The sequence below is a fragment of the Penicillium paradoxum genome (assembly GCF_028828445.1).
Source record: "Penicillium paradoxum strain IBT 22861 chromosome Unknown utg000005l_segment0_segment0, whole genome shotgun sequence".
NCBI lineage: Eukaryota > Fungi > Ascomycota > Eurotiomycetes > Eurotiales > Aspergillaceae > Penicillium > Penicillium paradoxum.
Genome location: NW_026643183.1, coordinates 3,693,295 through 3,712,043, shown reverse-complemented (window position 1 = coordinate 3,712,043; position 18,749 = coordinate 3,693,295). Strand labels below are relative to the sequence as shown.

The window sequence follows — 18,749 nt, the reverse complement described above, 5'->3', positions numbered from 1 at the left end:
AGGTACTAGGATGTAGCGCGCAGACTGGATAGTCCGTCTATTCAACGGACTTTGGTTCTCAAAAGGCTCTGTTCCCGGCCCACGCGCCAGTGCTGCACCAAGCCGACATATGCCAGGGGGCGGATTGGTTGGCATGTCTTGTCGATCCAGTATTGTTGTGATGCGCCAATCAGAACGGGGTTTAGTGTGTTGGTTGAAACAGCCAGATGCTAGGCACGTCATGGTCATCCTCAATCGCCCCTAATACTCCGTACTCCACACTGGTATTCAAAGGTACTCCGTATTGATGGTGTATTCATGGGCTGAGCGCAAAAGTACGAAAGTGATGCGCTGTGCAGGCTTTCGATTTCATCAAGGATCTGCGCGATTTTCCTGCCACATGACTAGCATTTGGATCCTGTACTGCAGCCTCAACCTTTTTTTTTATGTTCATTCCAAGTCCTTTGGTCGGTTTCACGGTCGGTTCTTGGCGGGACTGCTCGTCTGTCGGACTTGGTCGGCGGCTGCGATGGCCGCAGCCGCGACGGCAGCTGAGTTGCTAGACCCCGTGCTCGCTAAATTGCTGGCATGCGCAAGGAGGAACTTGCAGCATGTGAGCGTGTACTTGCAGGCACGAGTCCACGTCTCATCATTCTGGTTGAAGCCCAACTTGATGCTCGCGTCACCGATGCGGTCCCGCTTGATCTCGTAGGGCAATTTCAACCCGGGTGCAGTGGCGCCGGTCTGGCCCCGGCGGGGATTCGCGATGGGGGTAGGGGTCTTCTCAACGAACTTGCCTAGCTGCCGAAGACACTCGAGGAACGCCACCATACCCGAGTCAAAGCGACGGTGAAGCCAAGGAAGATTCAAAGGGAGATCGCCGGATGAGAACAAGTCGTATTGGCTGACCTTGGGTGCAGCGCCCTCGACAGGCTGACCGGATGGCTGCACCGGATATTCAATCTTCTCAATGCGCGAGTTCGACCCCAGCGGCCTGAGACGGTACCCCTGGAATTGGAATCCGAGTTTTTCAGCCATGGTGGCGAGGAGCAGCACTGTTTGTCCCCACGCAGCATTGATCTCAGGCCAATCGACGGAAGGATTGGCTAGCCGGCCCAAGCGTAGTCCATTGATAGTACCGAAGTATCCATCATGACCAATACAGAACGCGTCATTGTAGACGTTTGTCCTTTGTAGTCGCTCGAGCTGCTGTGAGTCGTGATCATAGCGCATATTGAGCGCATCCCGCTCGTTTTGGAACTCTGTTAGCGTCAAGGCAAACGCATTGCGAGACCGCCAGAAGTTCTCTTCGTCCTCATCCAGACGTTGCGAGTCGATCTCCAGACCCGCAATTTCTGCATCCAAGGTAGCCTTTTCTTTCTCAAGAGACTGCAGCTCTGCAAATGTGGCACGCTCCGCTTCGAGACTTGCATTCAATGATCTCTCTGCTGCCTGCAGCTCTTCGTCGGTCGGGATCGACTCACTCAAGTTCCGGAGAAACGATATGTAGGCATCTCGCTCCTTCGTAGATCCCGTTAAGCGTTTTTGCAGCCCTTCCACAAGCAGCTCCGTACATTCCACACAAATCGGATGATCAATATCGGAGCGCGCCGAGACTATCTCAAACAGCCGTGTCGTCTTCTCCACCTGATCAACGAATGATCCGTCCTCCTGGCCACGGGGTTGGACCTGTGTATGAGTTCGCTTGCTCCGAGCAGCTGAACTAGTATCGGCGACCGGTGGCGCGACTTGAGACTCGGTCAACATCACGAATGACATGTTCCCGCTGTCGCCCCGTGGTATTGACGGCGGGTTGGGTTGCCCTCCTGCACGCGGGGCAGGGATAGACCTTCTGTAAACTGGCGGGGTGACATTCTTGGAAGACTGGTCATACTTGTCGCGGTGTTCGGGCGGATATGACGATCGCGCTGACGAGGAGGTAGCTCCAGTGTCTGACAGCGTCTTGCCAGTAGAGTCTAGACCGTAGCTTTGATTAGCGGGATCGAAACAACACCCCCAGTATAAACCCACGAGATAGTAAGTCAAAGGCAGCTGGGTTGAGGGACTCTATTGAGCCATCCAGCTTCAACGGTGTGCGACACTTCTGGCAATACATGGCCTAGTGACTATGGTCGGGGGTGTGGGGGTGGTGGAAGTCGGGGAGCTGGAGCTTCGGGAACGTCATTTTGGTTTGTTTTGCCTCTGCCATCCGCATATTTGCTCGCGTCTGCGCTTGCGCGTTCTGGCAGTGGACTTCTAGACTCTGCTTGCTACGAAGCTCAATCATGCCATATTCAAACTATGTTCTCGGCATCTAACCATTTTTAAGGCACCCGCCCGATCGATCCTTATCCGCAATCGTGAACAGCAGCATGGACCAGTCCATGCAGGATAATACCGAACGACCAGCCAAAAGACCATGTCTATCATACACCCCTGCTGATGAGGGAGAAGCTCTTCCCGACTTTGATTTATCAGCTGCACGCGCCCAGAATGACTCGCGGCTCAAATCTTTGTTTGAGGGAATTTTCGCGAAATATAGTCACGACTTCACCGATGTGGGTGATGAGATTGACCTGGCGACGGGGGATATCGTGGTAGACAATGGACATCTCCTCGGCCTGCGAGCCGAGGATGACAATGGCAAGGAGCCGCGATCATGGCTCCTGCCGGCTGGCTCCGACAATTCTGAAGACATGGATGGCCCTGACGGCGACGACACGAAGGGAGAGGAATTTTTTTCATTGCCAGCCTCTCCCCGTGATCGTTCCCCGGCTGCTTTCCATGAATCGTCGCCATCAATTGAACAAAACACAACCGCGGATACATCTCTGGACTTTGTATTTACTTTCAAAGCATCTGGAGCTACTGGACTCAGTCCTACTACCAAGGAGGGACATATCTCCCGTCCTACGAACCCTATCGCAGTTTCCAAACCACAAGATCCACTCTGGGAAGTCCCGGATTTACCACAATCCTTTTCAACCCCCACTGCCGAGACCCGGAAAACAAATGTATTCCTCCCATCCGCCAGGTCTCCGTCTCCGCCTGGAAGCGGCTCCGTCTGGGCTGTCCGCCAACCTGGCAGACCTCGGACAGAGGCCAAACCCAAGGCCACGCCGAGTAAGCGTCGGCTAGCTGCGAAGCGTAATTACAACTCAAGTCCTTTGACGCGCGACTGGTCTTTTGCGGAGATACCAGACGGCAATGAATCAGACGACCCGTTGCAGGACTGTGAGCCATCACTGACGCCATCGAAACTGAGGATCATCCGGGGAAAGCACAAGGTGCCGACCAAAGATCACGATGGTCCATCAACTCCGCACGAGCAACGCCTTATGAAACAGCCAGACCTCGTCGTTGAGGAAGACCATGACGATTGCGAAGGAGGGAACGCCACAACGAACTATCAAGAGTATGACGCGTCTATCAATGAAAAGGACGACACACCCGAAGTCAACGCACCAAACGATATGCCGCTTGGTTCCATGTTCCAGAACAACTTGACACCAAAGGCCAGCATCGAGGCTTATTCCCCACAACCCTCAGAAAGTACACCAAGCAAGAAACAGCTCATCACTCCCGATGAGGGGAAATTGATCGTGTGTATGATGCACAAAGACGGGAAGAAGGCGAATGATGTGCTACCCATGTTACCGGGTCGCGATTACCAAGGGGTTTGGCATTGGTTCTACTATCACTGGACCCGCCGTCTGGCTAACCCGCCTCCCCTCTCTGCGGCTTGGTCGGAGCCTGAGCTAGCATCTTTGTCCCGTCTCAGCATCCAATCGGGTCTTACCTGGGCTCAGATACAACATGAGTTCAAGGGCCGAACTCGACATGAGGTTGAATTTGAACTGCTACGTGCTTTCGTCGGGGAAGGCTTTTCCTCTACAACTGCCGTAGAGATAGAAGAACCTATGGAATCAAAAGTGCATGAGGAGAAAGAGTACGAAGAGTCGTCGGACGATAGTATAAAGGAGGAGTCGGAATCTGACACATTCGAGGAAGTCGACGAGGAAGAAAATGGCACATCCTCGCCCAAAGACACCCAGGAAGAGCATGGCATTCAAGAGGGTAATACCAGGACTGACAGTAAGGCATCTAATCCCAACGATTTTTTGGGCATTTTTATAAATTCTTATAAATGATTACTGAGTACATTTATACTAATGGGGCGTCAGTTATTCACGATTGATGAATCCATCTGCATCCATATCCATGACCACATCCATATCCATATCCATCAATGCCATACCTCAATTCCAGGACCAATCTATTCAAAATCCTCATCCCGTGCATTCATAACATCCTCAAGCTTCGTGTCCACGGCCCCACCAACATCACCCGCCTTGGCCCAGAACCGGGACAAATGTCGCGAGCCAGAGTCCGAAAGTACGGTGACAATTCGGTGACCGGGGCCAAGTTTCCTCGCTGTCTTGACAGCAGCGATACCTGGAATCCAGCGTTAGCAAACCAGACCAGACGTAAAATAAATAAAAACCCACAATTCACTGCACTACTGCTCCCAATGAAAATCCCATCCTTCTCAACAAGCCACCGAGCCATAGCCAGGGCCTGCGCATCGGTAACACGCACCGCGTCATCAATCATCTCCTTCCCAGCCTCGAAATTGGCCGTCACGCGGTTAATCCCGATGCCCTCAACAATCGTATCAACCTGACGACGCCTCCGCGTCCCCTCCCTCTCCTTAACATCAAACATAACACCATACACGACACGGTTAAAAAGTCCACTTCCCTGTGGATCAGCCAGAACCACCGTAAGCTTAGGCAACAGAGGCTTCAAGTATCGCGCCACACCAGAGATAGTCCCGCCGGTTCCCGCACCCGCCACGAAGGCATCCATGCGGCCCCCACATTGGGCGTACAGTTCTGGGCCGGTACCTTCGTAGTGGGCGCGCCAGTTAGACTCGTTCTCGAATTGGTCGGCGAAAAAGCCTCTGCCACGGGTCATGCGAGCATCTGGCGCGGGGAGATCGGAGTTCTCTTCCGTCGAGACACCCGATGAGGCCGTGTGCGTCTTTGCGAGCGCTCGAGCGCGGTTGACAAAGTTGTCTTTCTCGACGATTGGTGCTGGAGGCACTCTGTCGACAATTGCGCCGAGTTTCAGCAGGAGATTGGATTTTTCAATTGCCTGGTCTGACGGCAGGCAGCTGGGTTGCATGCATTAGTTTCAATATTAAGGCCTTTTGCGATTGGTTGAGGGATTTGGGACGGCATACATGTGTGCTAGGTAGCCCTTTGCCCGGGCTAGTGTTGCTAGTGAGATGCCCGTGGATCCGGAGGTGCCTTCGTAGATGGTGTCGCCTGAATGGGGCGTAAGGATACCTTGTTCCTCTGCCTAGTTTGGGTGTCAGTGAGCTGGACTAGTCCAGCCGGTGGTCTCGATTTTTTTGGCGTTGGCGGCGTACTATTTCAATCATGCTTAATGCAACTCGGTCTTTTGAGCTCTGGCCAGCGCCATTCAAAAACTACGGGGCATCGTTAGCTCTGGTCTGACGTGGTATGGACCCCGGGCTACATACCTCGGCCTTGCCTAGAATTTCACATCCTGTTTCGTCTGAAAGGGATTTGATCCGGAAAAGGGGGGTATTTCCAATACAGCCTTCAATGCCGTCCACAATAGTGGGTGGACCGGGTCGGGCGACTAGGGCATTTTTTGAAAGCGGTTGTTCTGTTGCATTCTCCTCTTGCTTAGGACGTGTGAGTTCTTGATATGTAAGTGCCAAAAAGACACCAGCCACAAAGGCCGTGCCTATGTATGCCGTTGAATGATCCGGCATTATCCAAAGCAGTTTTATGTCTTCGAGATAGAGGTGATGTGCATAGACGGGAGATATGAAGCTCGGACCACCGGCGTTTTGATGGAAGATGAGAAGCTCAGCCTGCGATGTCTCGATGAAGAGGAATATCTAGTATGCAAACTCAATCAAAGGCTAAGCTTTATATCGGATATGTGAAATTGAGCTTCAAGGACCTAAAGAGCGATCCCCACAGCACAGAAATTCAAAGTATGGATTTTGCCTGAGGCACGTGTTGTCCCGCCTGAGGCAACCAAAGTTGTGCGGAAGCACCGTTCTTCTTCCCCGGAACAACCTCGAGCTTAGCTGTTCAATCACAATGGACTCGCCAGCCCTGACCCAGCTGTTTAGGCAGCTCTTCCGCCGTCCAGCATGTCAATCATTACGGCGGTCGCCTTCAGGACTTGCTCGATCACAATCTCGTACATTCCTCACACGACGCACACCCGTCACCGTCAAGCGCAAACCGCAAGATGATACCCAGCTCTGGACAAAACGAGGGGATAACCCCAAGAACATCGATGAAGAGTACAGAACATATCCAACCGTGACAGCGAAGGAGCTACGCAACCGACGCGAACGCCCGCGACAGGTCAAGATGTTGACGCGCGAGTTTATCGATGGTGAGTTCGGCGGCCGAATCATGGGGAACCAATATCTGACATTGTGTTTTTAGACAGTCTCTACAACCCACACTACGGATACTTCTCCAAACACGCGACCATTTTCAGCCCCGGAGAGCCATTCGACTTCACCAACATTGAAGATGGGCCCGCTTTCCACAAACTCCTTGGTGAACGCTACACGGAGTTTGAGGACAAGCTCGACGAGACGAACCCAGATATCGCAAGGCAGCTGTGGCACACACCAACGGAGCTCTTTCGACCATACTATGGCGAGACAATTGCGCGGTATTTGGTGTCAAACTACAAGTTGACCCTATACCCGTACCACGACCTGATCATCTACGAAATGGGTGCAGGAAACGGTACAATGATGTTGAACATTCTGGATTTCATCCGTGACACCGACTACGAGGTATATCAGCGAACGAAGTTCAAGATTATTGAGATTTCGCCCGCGCTCGCGGATCTCCAGTTCAAGAATTTGACCGACAAGCTCACGGCTAAGGGCCACCGGGACCACGTCGAGATCGTGAACAAGTCAATTTTCGACTGGGATACCTACGTGCACTCGCCCTGCTTCTTCCTTGCTCTGGAAGTCTTCGATAACTTCTCTCACGACACCATCCGCTACAAGCAAGGCAGCGAAATGCCCCAGCAGGGCGGCGTTCTGATTGATGCCCAGGGCGAATTCCACGAGTACTACAACAACCAGCTCGACCCGGTCGCTGCTCGCTTCCTGCGCGTCCGCCAAGCGGCTGCCCGCCGTCCTTTCCCGAGTCCCCTGGGCCCACCACTCCTTCGCGGCCTCCGCTCCGCCGCACCTTTCCAGAAAGAGTACACACTGCCAGAGTACATCCCCACCCGCCTGATGCAGTTCTTCGATGTCCTGAACCAGTACTTCCCCGCCCACCGTCTGGTCTCCAGTGACTTCAGCTCCTTGCCGGACGCCGTGCCCGGGATCAACGCACCTGTCGTGCAGACTCGGTACCAACGACGCACGGTGCCGGTGTCAACTCCTTTTGTATGTGCAACGCTCAACAACTTTACGAATCCAGCTAATTGTCTCGCAGGTCCACCAAGGCTACTTTGATATCTTCTTCCCGACAGACTTCAATGTCATCGAGGATATGTACCGTGCTGTCACGGGCAAGTTGACCCAGGTCACGAGCCATGAGGAGTTCGTCCACCGCTGGGCTTACATTGAGGATACGGAGACGCGCAACGGAGAGAACCCGCTGCTGAGCTGGTACAAGAACGCCAGCATGTTGATGACTGTGTAGATAGCGATATCAATGTACCAATTACATATGAACTATAGGCCTTCCCTGCGTCCATTGCTTCCTCTACAAGATACTCTCACATATTATATCTAGGAGGAATTTTCTACATTTTGATCCGGGCACGCAATAAATAATTGACGTCTCTCATTGAGTCCCCATCATACAAATCACCCACGGCCATCAAGCTCTATGTATGATCTTCTGCTGGCTCCGATATGGCGCCATATCGTGAGATCCTGCTGTACACTGAGATTCGGACCGACCTCGCTCCCATCCACCTATCACCTGCACGCCTCCTCTCGGCGATCCTGGCTTCAAATGTACTCTCGCAGCGTCCGGGATTGTGGAACGCGAGGGTAATCCATCACTATCAGTCCACGTATCAATCGCATTTTTGAACCGCGACAATAACCACATGAATCCTCGAGGCCGGGAGCTTTTCGAGGATCTCCGGGAAGTCATATCAAATCTCCGGTATCCATGCAGGGAGAAGCGCGTCACCCACAAATCCCCAGTCATTAACTCCACAGGTTGCCAGACAAATAATGCGTTGGACTTTCCACTTTAAGTAGAGATGCAAAGTAGTCGAAGAAGCTAAACCCCACTCTCCCCCCATTTCTCTCCCCATCTTAGCTCTCCCGCCAATCTTGAGTTGGAACCTGCTTGTCTCCGACCTTTGCGTCCCTTCTTTGGGGGATCTTTGACCTCTGACGCGTTTCCCGGGTTAAGCAGCATGTCGCGGCTTTTCGATGTGGATTGATTGGTCCCGGGACGGGGGGTTTTATCGTTGGTCACTATTGCCATGTTGGGTTGTGTGTTTGTAATATCCAGCTGAAGCCGTTCGGCGTGGTGTCTCCTTGATCGCCTGCGCAAAGGTACCAGGTTGGGAGAGGCCGCGTATCATGGCTGAGTAAGGAGGGGGTTCTATATGCTAAGGGTCAGCATGTAGAAGGCGATATGGACCGATGTGCTGATCAGGAGTGTAGTGGACTTACCCGAGGATTAAGGGAGGTGCCGGATGTTGTAGGCTCCTTTTCATCAATCTTTAGGCGATTATAACTCAGGGGAACGAGGGAGATAATCATCCTCAAATTCGTAACAGGATTCTTTGTGATATATCCAAGTTATAGTCACGGGTTCGATGGTATCTCCTCTTGGCTTGAACAGGATGTGAAGTGCGTATTGAGGAGTTCTCGACGGTTGTTGAAGCAGTCTTGATAAATGCGAGATTGTCCCAAATTGGGGTGTATATATATTGAGGATGGCCAGGAATAGATAGAGTTCTCCCTCCCTCCCCCCGACCGATGAAGATAGATGCCTGTTAGAACGATGCTGGCAAGAGATAGATATATTGTGTAGTCAATAGGATCAATATCAAACAAGGAAAACACGATGGAGTGACACAAATTCCCAAATTGAAAGGAGATGGGCATCCCAACTCCAGAAGACAATCTAATAGCGAACACATGAACAAACAACGTAATTCCAGATTCTAGTTCTGTGGGATCTCAAATATCCCATTCACAAGATCGGTAATATCCTTGATACCAAGCTCCTTAAGGGCATTAAGTATCTGGTCAACAGTGGTCTGGGAAAGCCCCTCCTTATTCCGGGAATAGACATCAATACCAGCAGGAGTAAAGAGTGTTTTGGCAAAGTACGTAACAACCCACTGGTTATCATCCACATCGCCGAACCCAAGGCACTCCCAATGTGAGCTTGCGATCATCAGCCAACCTCTGCCACGCCAATCCCAGGCGCCGGGATTATCTGGGGCCGGGGTGTCCACGCCATGGACAGATTTGATTTTTTCAGAGTCAATGGCTTGGTATTGGACAAGATCGTCAATTTTCTGGATCCCAGCTGCATCTGCTGGGAGAAGCTTGTAGGTGATGTTGACGTTGCGCTTGCCCTTCCACAGGGGGAGACTGGAGTGGGTAACGTGCCAAGTCCCGATGATAAAGTCATTCGTGGGTGGACACTGGTCTACCTCGCTGGTGTAGACTTTCGGGGGTCTGACTGGGATTGGATTCATCTTGGTGAAATGGGCCTCCAGATGCATGTTGTGATTTCAGAAGGCGTGAGGGTTTGATGATAAACGAGGGTGATCGCTACCCGATGTGGTGCTATCGTGGCTATCGACCAGGATGGATACATGTAGGCCACTCTACCCTGACGGCATTCCCCATATTAATTGGAATTTCCCCCTGTGACGTTATTGTGTAGAGTCGCAAAATCACTGTGTGAAAACTTCTTATCGTTCTAAGAACTGCCCATTGATCTTTGGCCCTGCGATCACCAGTGTAGACTGATCTTGCGTATACCCAGTTCATAGAACCCGCCCTTACGAGAGGTTTTGTTAGCTTGTTTTCTAGAGCTGATTATACTGACGATTGGCTCTCTATATGGGACTTGGCTGATTGATAACCATATTGTAGTGCCTATTCTAAACATTCATCTGGGGTATGTTCCGAGCTATGTTTTGGGCTATCCTCCAAGCTGTCTATTTTCAAGGGTCTGCTCTGATCTCTCTTTTCACTAGAAAGTCCGTAAGGAATCTATAGACTTGAATAATCATACTAAGAGAGAGGAGCTTGACGATGAAATATGGTACAATGCGAGCAGATTTAGGTATTTGGATATACAGCAAGATGGCTAGTTTGTGCCTTCTTCTAGCTGCAGCTAAATTTGGATCATGTCTGAAAACATATGCCGATACCCAGGACCTGCCCTTTACGTATCAGCATTGATATCGCTTTAAACGAAGAGCCCCGGCCGTTTCCCCGAGAACACCATCGAGCTTTCTATCGAGAAGGATTCGGGTATCGGTGGTCCACACATGCATATCGTGAGCGTTTAATATCGTGGGAACACCGCGCCCATCATTTGTTGTATAGTCATTTTCAAACTTGTATAGAAGCGACGGTTTTCGCAGCCATCGCTCGCTCACAATAGAACCCTGGAAAGCTAATGTTTAGTCTGAGGGTGAATCTGTTCGAGTACTTTGATAGATAACCAACCCATGTCGCATAACAGATACACCTGGACGAGATTCCCCACAGACGACTCATGTGGGATGTTGTTTCCTTAGATGGAGTTCCTCGCTGTTACCCTAATAGTGTGTTATCAGATTCCCCTGACCCCCTCACGCCCAATTGCCGAGATGAGGGGGTATGAAGAAACATCCTCGGCTTCCTTCTATCTCAAGACATAAGTTCTCCTAGTTATTCCCCTCTATCACCCAACCATACATATTCATCATGACAAACGAGATATTCCCAAAGCCACCCCAAGAGCAAAATAGACCCCCATGGAAAGATCGCGTCCTTGAAAAGCGGGCTGCCCAGTCAGCCCTGATTCCCCCGCCCTGGCGTCTCCCAGAATCAGTCCTTGCAGATCCCCCATTATCAAGCGTGGATGTCATCAGGTCCTGTGGAATCTTGTCTACGGACGAGCTTGCCTGGACCGAGACGGCGGATATCCGCGAACTGGTCGAGCTGGTCAAAACCCAGCGCGTAACAAGCGAAGCTCTGACAACGGCATTCTGTAAACGAGCTTCAATTGCACAGCAGCTGACTAAATGCTTGACGGAGGCTTTCTTTGACAAGGCTCTTGTGCGCGCGAGGGAACTTGATGAGCATCTACTGCGTACTGGTGAGGTTGTTGGGCCTTTGCATGGGATTCCAGTCTCAGTGAAGGATCGATTTGATGTTGAGGGGTTTGATACTACTGTTGGTGAGTTTAATTTTCTGATTCGGCTTTTGAAGGTGATGTTGGATTGCGCTAATGTGGATATGCAGGCTGGGTTGGCTTGACCAATATACCGGCCAAATCGGATAGTTCCATCGTTCAGTTGCTTGAGTCTATGGGTGCGGTGTTGTATGTCAAGACGAATGTGCCGCAGTCTCTGATGGTAAGGGGTCTAGTTTGTTGGGTTTATTCGCCCTGTTGATCGAATCGATTCACTGACCATCTTGGCTAGATGGCCGACTCATACAACCATGTATTCGGCCAGTCCGTGAACGCTTTCAATCGCGCCTTGATCTCAGGCGGTAGCTCCGGTGGCGAAGGCGCACTTATCGGCGCCAGAGGTAGTGTGTTGGGAATTGGCACTGACATTGGTGGTTCAATCAGAATACCCTCTACGCTACAGGGTCTATACTCGATCTCTCCAACGACGGGACGTGTACCATGGGACTGCTCCTCGTAGGTCATCAATCTCCAAATCTACCTAGTAAGTTGTGTTTCTATGCTGAACTGTGTTGAAAGTCTACACCAACGGTACCTCGTTCCACCCGTCGCCGGACCGATGGCCACATCTCTAGCTACGACAGAGTACTTTATGGAGAGCCTTCTTGCGTCTCATCCATGGACCGTAGATCCAAATGCCATCCCCATCCCATGGCGCAAAGAGCTTGCAGTACCTTCGACAGATCGCAAGATGAGACTAGGTGTTATATTCGACGATGGATGTGTCAAACCCCAGCCACCTATTGCGAGAGCAATGCGGGAGACGGTGGACGCATTGACAGCTGCTGGACATGAAGGTTTGAATATCTTTTTTTTTTTTTTAAACTTCTTCCCTTATCTATCTTGAGCACCGCCATGCTAACCATCCGAAGTCATCGAATGGGACCCCTGCCTCCACGTCACCGCAGCCAATCTCTGGACAAAAGGTATCCTTGCCGACGGCGGAAGCCACTGCCGCTCCTTGTGCGAAATAGTCGACGAGCCTTTACTCGAGGGCATGCTCGTTGGAAAAGAAGTGGATCTTCTATCATACGATGAGCGAGGAGAGGTAAGTCAAAAGAGTAGAAATCTGGAATAGCAAACCCGCTTCGACACTAAATGCATTTCTAAATCTAACACAATCCAGTTCGAAGTAACGAAACGCACCCTCCAAACCGCCTTCCTCAAACAATGGGTATCCTCCGGAATCGACGCCCTGATCATGCCCGTTTCTCCGTGGGTCGGTTACAGGCCCAAGACATGGGTCAAGAGTAAGCAGTGGATGGGGTATACGGCCATCTGGAATCTCCTAGATTACGCGGCTGTTACTGTTCCTGTTGCGAGGGCGCATCGGGAAATCGATCTTGTCGGTGAGGGGGTTAATGTTGGTTGGGAAGGGCATTCGATTAGGAATGAGTCGGATGCTTTTAATTATTCGCAATGTAAGTGGTTTCTGGGCTTTCATATGGGAGAAGGGTTTTGGCGCATGCTAATTGGTCTTTTTATCAGATGATGCCGATCTCGTGCATGGAATGCCTATCTGCGTGCAGATTGTTGGTGGTCGATTTGGAGAGGAGAAGGCTGTGGCTGTTGGTAAAGTAATTGACGAGTTGATGAATCCGACTCCCTTCCATCCTTAAACAGCAGATTCATTTTAGTGAAGATTTAGAGAGAAACAATGCGTTCATGAAACATATGTATGAGGAAATACTTTTGTTCCCTCTTACGGCTGTAGATCCTCTCTAAGCAGCCATCAAATGATATATAAACAAAAGGATAGATACAATATAGCCAGCTCTTGCCAGCCCTGAATCCAGAAAGAAAACCCCTAGATATCCCCGTAACCATTTACGCAATTCACGCAAAACTAGAATTCGAATTCCTTGCGGAAGATGTTCACATCCATACCGGCGACAACCTGGTCAGCCAAGTCCCGACGACCCATCTGGCTGAATACACGACGCAGCGTATCATACAGATTCGTGCTCTGGTTCTGGCTGATGTGCAGCATACGCTCGAGACGCTCGTCATCCAGACCATCCGGGATAGCTCCGTCGTTGATGATCTCCCGTGCACGCTCGCGACCCTCCTGCTCCACGACGCGGTGCATGGATAAAGCACCGAGCAGGTGCTGTGCGGCTTCGGGGAAGCAGCCGATATTGATGCAGGAGACGCCGAGGTTGTAGCGGGCGCGGACGAAGTTGGGGTTGATGGTGAGGGCTTGTTCGTAGGCTTCGATGGCTTCCTCGGAGCGGCCCGAGTTGGCGAGGGTGGCGCCGAGTCGGTTCCAGAGGAGGTGGAGTTGTTCTTGTTGGTTTGTGCTGCCGGATTCTGTGGATGCGAGGGCTGCGGAGAAGCAGTCGACGGCCTTTTCGTATTCCTCGGCGCAGTAGAAGAGCACGCCGAGGCCGACTTGTACGTCTGGGTCCATCTGGGCGCCTGAGGGGGAGAGCTGGGCGGCTTGGATGAAGAGTTCTGTTACGCGGTCGTGGAGGAGCTGGCGGTCTGTGAAGCCGAGATCGGCGTCGCCGGATACTTCCTTCGGGTCGATGATTGTGGGGTATTTGTTGGAGAGCCAGCGTTCGAGGGTGCGGTAGGCGGTTGAGTCATAGCCTTCGTTCGTGTATGAGACTGCTAGGCCCATTAGTGCATCGGTGTTACCGGGGCTGACCTTCAGCGCTTGTTCCAATGCACGGATAGCGGGTAGCTCCTTTTCGTTCTGCGCCTGCGCAGAACCCAGCATCGTCCAAGCTTGTACGTGCTGCGGGTCCTTTTGGACAGCAGCCTCGAAAGCCAGTGCTGCTAGCGACAAGTTACCACCCTCGCGCATGATCTTCATTCCCTCTTCGAAGGGATTGCCCACAGCCTGGTAGACGTTATCTTCCTCGAACATGTAGTCGCCGAGCTGGGGATCCCGGAAGCGCGAATTAAGACTGTCGAAGCCATCCCAGTCGCCCAAATCACCAACATGCACATTATCGGTGACCTCGAAGTTATCTTCCTCGGCCAGTTTCCTGCTCGTCGTGGTCTCAGCCTGAATCCGCTGCCATACAGACTCAAAGGCATCATTGGAGGGCACTGACCTGTCCAAATCATTCAGTTCCGCCTCTATGGCCGCATTAGCCTCCGCATCCGTCTTGGCCTCGTTCCCGACAGTCGCAGTCTCCATCTCCGCGAACTGAGCCTCCCAATTCTCATCGTCAAGCTCCACCATTCGCCCCTTGCCCTTATCCTGTGTCTGCGCATCCATAGGACCCTGCTGCATCCCCATCTGCCCACCCATCATGGGCCTCATCATCCCCATGCCGCCCATACCACCCATATACCCACCGCCCATCGCCATCGGCCGCTGGTACCCAGACATCATCGGCGAGGCAGTCACAGCAGCGGGGCTAGACGTCTGCGGCATACCCATCCGGCTCTGCTGCTGAAAATGAGCAAACTCCGCAGGGCTAAAACCGGAGGCATTATTCATCTGGCCAGGGAAGGCGGCCTCCATGCGCGCCTGCTCACCCGAGTCGAACTCCCCCGCCCACCCAGGCGACCCCGTGCGTGCCGGCGCAGTCTGGAAATTATCCAGCTCGCGACGCATGTGCTCCATCGCAAAGGGCTGTGGTGAGGGTCCATTAAGCTGTTGTCCTGGTTGTTGCATGAATTCGTCCATCATCTACGGTGCCCATTAGCTCCCCGCTATTTCTGTGCGGAGGGATTCGATGGCGATTGTGCCGCTTACCTGGTCTTGTCCGCCCATCATGTTGTGTGAGCGCATGCCTTCTTGCATGCCTGGTCCGCGGCCGACCAGGCGGTCGCGCTGTAGTGACTTGTCATCTTGGACGTGCTTGGTGAATTGGGTGAGGGGGTTCCCCGCGGTTGAACATTCTGCGCCACCGAGGAATGACATGGTGGAGATGTGAGTAGGGGAATGTAGACTCTGTAAATGCAAAGCAGGAAGAGGAAGCAAGACAAGAGTGGTAGATGGTGTGTTTCCCCGGGATCTGTCTGATCACATCGAGTGGGGTTCAGGATCTTTCCGCCCTGCACTCAGCCGAGGTCCCACGACGGCAGTTTGAGTCTTACCAATCCGCTCGATCGGGCGTTGGATTTCACAAGCTGACTGTCCTGGAGTCCAAGACAGAATTAACAATATCTAGACTTATTGTGTGAATTGTACTCCGTGTGGATTGTGGGAGTTGGATCAAGGCGTCTGATTTGATTGCCCTTAGGTGTCTATTTTGGATGCTTTTATGTCTGCTTTACGGGAATTTGTTGGATTTATGAGAATTGAATTGTTCATTTTCTGGTCTTCTATATGTATACCAGTTTATCATTCTTTCGTTATTAGTAGCATGTGTTTTCCTACATGTCGTGTCGTCGCCAAGCCGGTCCAAATCTCCCTGTGGCGCATTTAAAGCCAGGTGCCGAGGTTGACTAAACGATCATCAGCATGTCGATCACAACGAAAAATCGATGAAGCAGAGAAGATAAGTACTCACCGTGAATTGCCTTGACCTGAGTGTAAGCAGAAAGAGCATATTCGCCAAGTTCCCGGCCAATACCACTCTGCTTGTATCCGCCGAATGGAATGGCGAAGTGGGAATCTTGTGAGCTGTTGATCTATGGAAGGGTTAGCATTTTGCACAACTTATAAGATAGTTGAGATTACTTACCCAGACCATACCAGCTTGAATCTTCGAAGCAACCTTGTGAGCACGGGTAATGTTCTCGGAGAACAGAGCAGCGCCGAGTCCGTACTCGGTGTCGTTAGCCTTCTCAATGGCGTCCTTCTCATCCTTGAAGGATGCAATGACAACGAAGGGACCGAAGACCTCCTCGCGGACGGGAGTCATATCACGGTTGGTATCCTTAAAGATAATGGGGTTGACGAAGTAACCCTTGGCATCAGCGGAAGGCTGATCCTCACCAAGAACAAGCTGTGCGCCCTCGCGCTTGCCAGCCTCGAGATATGAGAGAATGCGCTGCTTTTGCGCGGCGGAAACTTGGGGTCCGTGGTTGACCTTGGGGTCGAACTGGTTTCCAATGATGGAGTTCTCAATGGTGTACTGCTTGAACTGCTCAACGAACTTCTCGTAGATGCTCTCTTGCACGTAGATGCGAGACGTGGTGGTGCAAATCTGGCCCATGTTGCTCATGATACCGACGTGGGCCCACTTGACGGCCTGGTCGAGGTTGGCGTCATCGAAGACGAGAAGGGGGCTCTTGCCACCGGTCTCGAGGGTGATGGTCTTCAGGTTGCTAGCGGCGGCCTTCATGATAGCCTTGCCGGTGTTGGTGCTGCCGGTGAAGGCGATCTTATCAATATCCAAGTGGGATGCCATAGCAGCACCGGCGACAGCGCCGGGGCCGTTAACAATGTTGACCACACCAGCGGGGAAGCCGGCTTCCTTGATCAAAGTAGCGAGATAAAGGATGGAGAGGGGGGTTTGTTCGGCGGCTTTGATGACAACGGTGTTACCGCAGGCAAGAGCAGGCCCGAGCTTCCAAGCCGCCATCTACTATGTATTAGCAGTGCATCAACAGATGAAGAGAAATATTTTGTTGTCGCGTACCATAAGAGGATAGTTCCAGGGAATAATCTGACCACAGACACCAAGAGGCTCGTTCCTGGTGTAGGCCAACTTGGCCTCGCTGGTGGGGATAGTCTGTCCGTGGATCTTGTCGGCCCAGCCGCCATAGTAACGGAAGACGGAGATAGCCTCAGCAAGGTCCTCGCCCAATGCCTGCTCATAAGGCTTGCCGTTATCCCATGCGTCAATGGTGGCAAGAACGTGCTTCTCGCGGTCGCAGATATCGGCCAAGCGAGTCAAGAGCACACCGCGATCATAGCCGGTCAGGGATTGCCATTCCTCAGACTTGAAAGCGTTTCGTGCAGCAGTAACGGCGAGGTCAATGTCCTCGGCGCCAGCAGATGCGACGCTGGCGATGAGAGATTCGTCGTAGGGATTGACAGTGGAAAGAGTCTCGCCGGAGATAGCAGGAACGAATTCGTTGTTAATGAACAGTCCTGTTTTAGACAATTAGTTCCTGAAACTGAGCTTGAGAAGTAATTCTTGCTCACCAATAGGCTGGAGGTAGGTGGTCTCGTTAGGAGCCGTCAATTGGATAGATTGCGCCATTGTGAAGAAATGTGTTTTGAGGATTCTGGGGGTTTGCGCAAGTCCAGACTTGAGAGCTTTATGTTTTACCCTCCGTGGAGCTTTGGATCCTTCTCCGAGGGCAACGTTCTGCGGGGGAAAGCCAAGGCCAGGCGATTTGGGTATGGCCTATCTTCTTGCCTAATCGGGAAGTGGGTCTTCATACATGGGCGCGTGACCAATCTTCTGAACGGAGAGGCGACAGAGAGCCTCCGACGCTGAAGATGTCTTTCCGATCATCTCTTGGCCCCAAAACTTACTTCTTCAGTGCATCTGCATGCCATATGGCAGAAAACCTACTCTTTGGGGCGAAACACTAGCAGATTTGGCCCCCATGCAATGCCCCGCTTCAAGTCGATGGTCGAATGCTTGGCTATTCACTCCAATCTCCCCGATGATAACGAGAAGATTCCAGAGATCATGTCTTTTTTAGGCAACTCCAAGGGCAGGGTCATTACTATTACCAATTTCAACATGTCCCATATTTGCGTACCTTCGTTGGGCGCGTGTCTCGGAATGGTTGCTTAAATAGATTAGCCATTACCGTCCTCTTCCTTCATCAACGAAACCCTCTCGATCTCCTCTACTCCGTGCTCCTATCATCTCAGCCTCCACATCCACAAACCCAAAATGCAGTTCTACAACTACCCCGGCACCGAGGCCAACTCGGAATCCTTCCACTACTCCCAAACCGTCCGCATCGGAAACACCCTCAAGACCTCCGGCCAAGGTGGCTGGTACGAGGATGGCACCGTTGAAGCCGATGTCGAGAAGCAAGTGGCTATAGCCTTCGAGAATGTTGAGAAGGCCCTGAAGAGCGTTGACGAGCGTCTCTCATGGGAAAACGTTTACGCCGTGCGCAGTTACCACATCAATGTGGATCAGACCTTCGAAATGGTCACCGGCAACTTCAAGAAGCGTTTCCCTAACCACCGCCCCATCTGGACTTGCGTTGAGATTGGAAAGCTTGGCATCGAAGGAATGGTCATTGAAATCGAGGTTGAGGCTCACTGCCCCTACTAAACACTAGAGGCTGGGCTCTAGCACGCTTTGTGTGAACCGCTGTATATAATTATGACCACCATTATGCCATCATTGAACCATGAATAGATTCTATCTGTCTTCATTGTTTTCACAATCAAAGAATTAGAATAAAATA

General features: G+C 51.8%; 10 protein-coding genes across 10 annotated transcripts; 4 read left to right on the top strand and 6 right to left on the bottom strand.

Moving 5' to 3' along the window:
• Positions 1–453: 453 nt before the first annotated feature.
• N7457_006331 (beclin 1) lies at positions 454–2,098 on the bottom strand (the record flags this gene model as incomplete). The annotated part of the gene is made up of 2 exons (XM_057177375.1): positions 454–1,955; positions 2,011–2,098. Coding segments are annotated over 2 exons (1,590 nt in total), but the record flags the coding sequence as incomplete, so codon positions are not given.
• Positions 2,099–2,351: 253 nt separating this feature from the next.
• Positions 2,352–4,130, top strand: N7457_006330 (Myb-like DNA-binding domain protein; the record flags this gene model as incomplete). Its single annotated transcript, XM_057177374.1, has 1 exon — positions 2,352–4,130. The coding sequence occupies one exon, from the start codon at positions 2,352–2,354 to the stop codon at positions 4,128–4,130; it is 1,779 nt and encodes a 592-aa protein (XP_057031676.1).
• A 125-nt stretch (positions 4,131–4,255) lies between these two features.
• N7457_006329 (putative cysteine synthase) lies at positions 4,256–5,785 on the bottom strand (the record flags this gene model as incomplete). The annotated part of the gene is made up of 5 exons (XM_057177373.1): positions 4,256–4,434; positions 4,488–5,155; positions 5,225–5,343; positions 5,414–5,473; positions 5,528–5,785. 5 exons carry the CDS (start codon positions 5,783–5,785, stop codon positions 4,256–4,258), a joined length of 1,284 nt encoding a protein of 427 aa, XP_057031675.1.
• A 337-nt stretch (positions 5,786–6,122) lies between these two features.
• On the top strand, positions 6,123–7,709 carry N7457_006328 (class I SAM-dependent methyltransferase; the record flags this gene model as incomplete). Its single annotated transcript, XM_057177372.1, has 3 exons — positions 6,123–6,426; positions 6,480–7,450; positions 7,500–7,709. The coding sequence occupies 3 exons, from the start codon at positions 6,123–6,125 to the stop codon at positions 7,707–7,709; spliced, it is 1,485 nt and encodes a 494-aa protein (XP_057031674.1).
• A 594-nt stretch (positions 7,710–8,303) lies between these two features.
• On the bottom strand, positions 8,304–8,513 carry N7457_006327 (uncharacterized protein; the record flags this gene model as incomplete). The annotated part of the gene is made up of 1 exon (XM_057177371.1): positions 8,304–8,513. The coding sequence occupies one exon, from the start codon at positions 8,511–8,513 to the stop codon at positions 8,304–8,306; it is 210 nt and encodes a 69-aa protein (XP_057031673.1).
• A 688-nt stretch (positions 8,514–9,201) lies between these two features.
• On the bottom strand, positions 9,202–9,771 carry N7457_006326 (uncharacterized protein; the record flags this gene model as incomplete). Its single annotated transcript, XM_057177370.1, has 1 exon — positions 9,202–9,771. One exon carries the CDS (start codon positions 9,769–9,771, stop codon positions 9,202–9,204), a length of 570 nt encoding a protein of 189 aa, XP_057031672.1.
• A 1,198-nt stretch (positions 9,772–10,969) lies between these two features.
• Positions 10,970–13,078, top strand: N7457_006325 (uncharacterized protein; the record flags this gene model as incomplete). The annotated part of the gene is made up of 7 exons (XM_057177369.1): positions 10,970–11,444; positions 11,510–11,622; positions 11,692–11,915; positions 11,979–12,256; positions 12,332–12,507; positions 12,586–12,880; positions 12,948–13,078. The coding sequence occupies 7 exons, from the start codon at positions 10,970–10,972 to the stop codon at positions 13,076–13,078; spliced, it is 1,692 nt and encodes a 563-aa protein (XP_057031671.1).
• Positions 13,079–13,305: 227 nt separating this feature from the next.
• N7457_006324 (tetratricopeptide repeat protein) lies at positions 13,306–15,339 on the bottom strand (the record flags this gene model as incomplete). The annotated part of the gene is made up of 2 exons (XM_057177368.1): positions 13,306–15,105; positions 15,172–15,339. The coding sequence occupies 2 exons, from the start codon at positions 15,337–15,339 to the stop codon at positions 13,306–13,308; spliced, it is 1,968 nt and encodes a 655-aa protein (XP_057031670.1).
• Positions 15,340–15,843: 504 nt separating this feature from the next.
• N7457_006323 (Aldehyde/histidinol dehydrogenase) lies at positions 15,844–17,572 on the bottom strand (the record flags this gene model as incomplete). Its single annotated transcript, XM_057177367.1, has 5 exons — positions 15,844–15,866; positions 15,932–16,052; positions 16,106–16,948; positions 17,006–17,460; positions 17,515–17,572. 5 exons carry the CDS (start codon positions 17,570–17,572, stop codon positions 15,844–15,846), a joined length of 1,500 nt encoding a protein of 499 aa, XP_057031669.1.
• Positions 17,573–18,220: 648 nt separating this feature from the next.
• Positions 18,221–18,613, top strand: N7457_006322 (uncharacterized protein; the record flags this gene model as incomplete). Its single annotated transcript, XM_057177366.1, has 1 exon — positions 18,221–18,613. One exon carries the CDS (start codon positions 18,221–18,223, stop codon positions 18,611–18,613), a length of 393 nt encoding a protein of 130 aa, XP_057031668.1.
• Between the last annotated feature and the right edge of the window lie 136 nt (positions 18,614–18,749).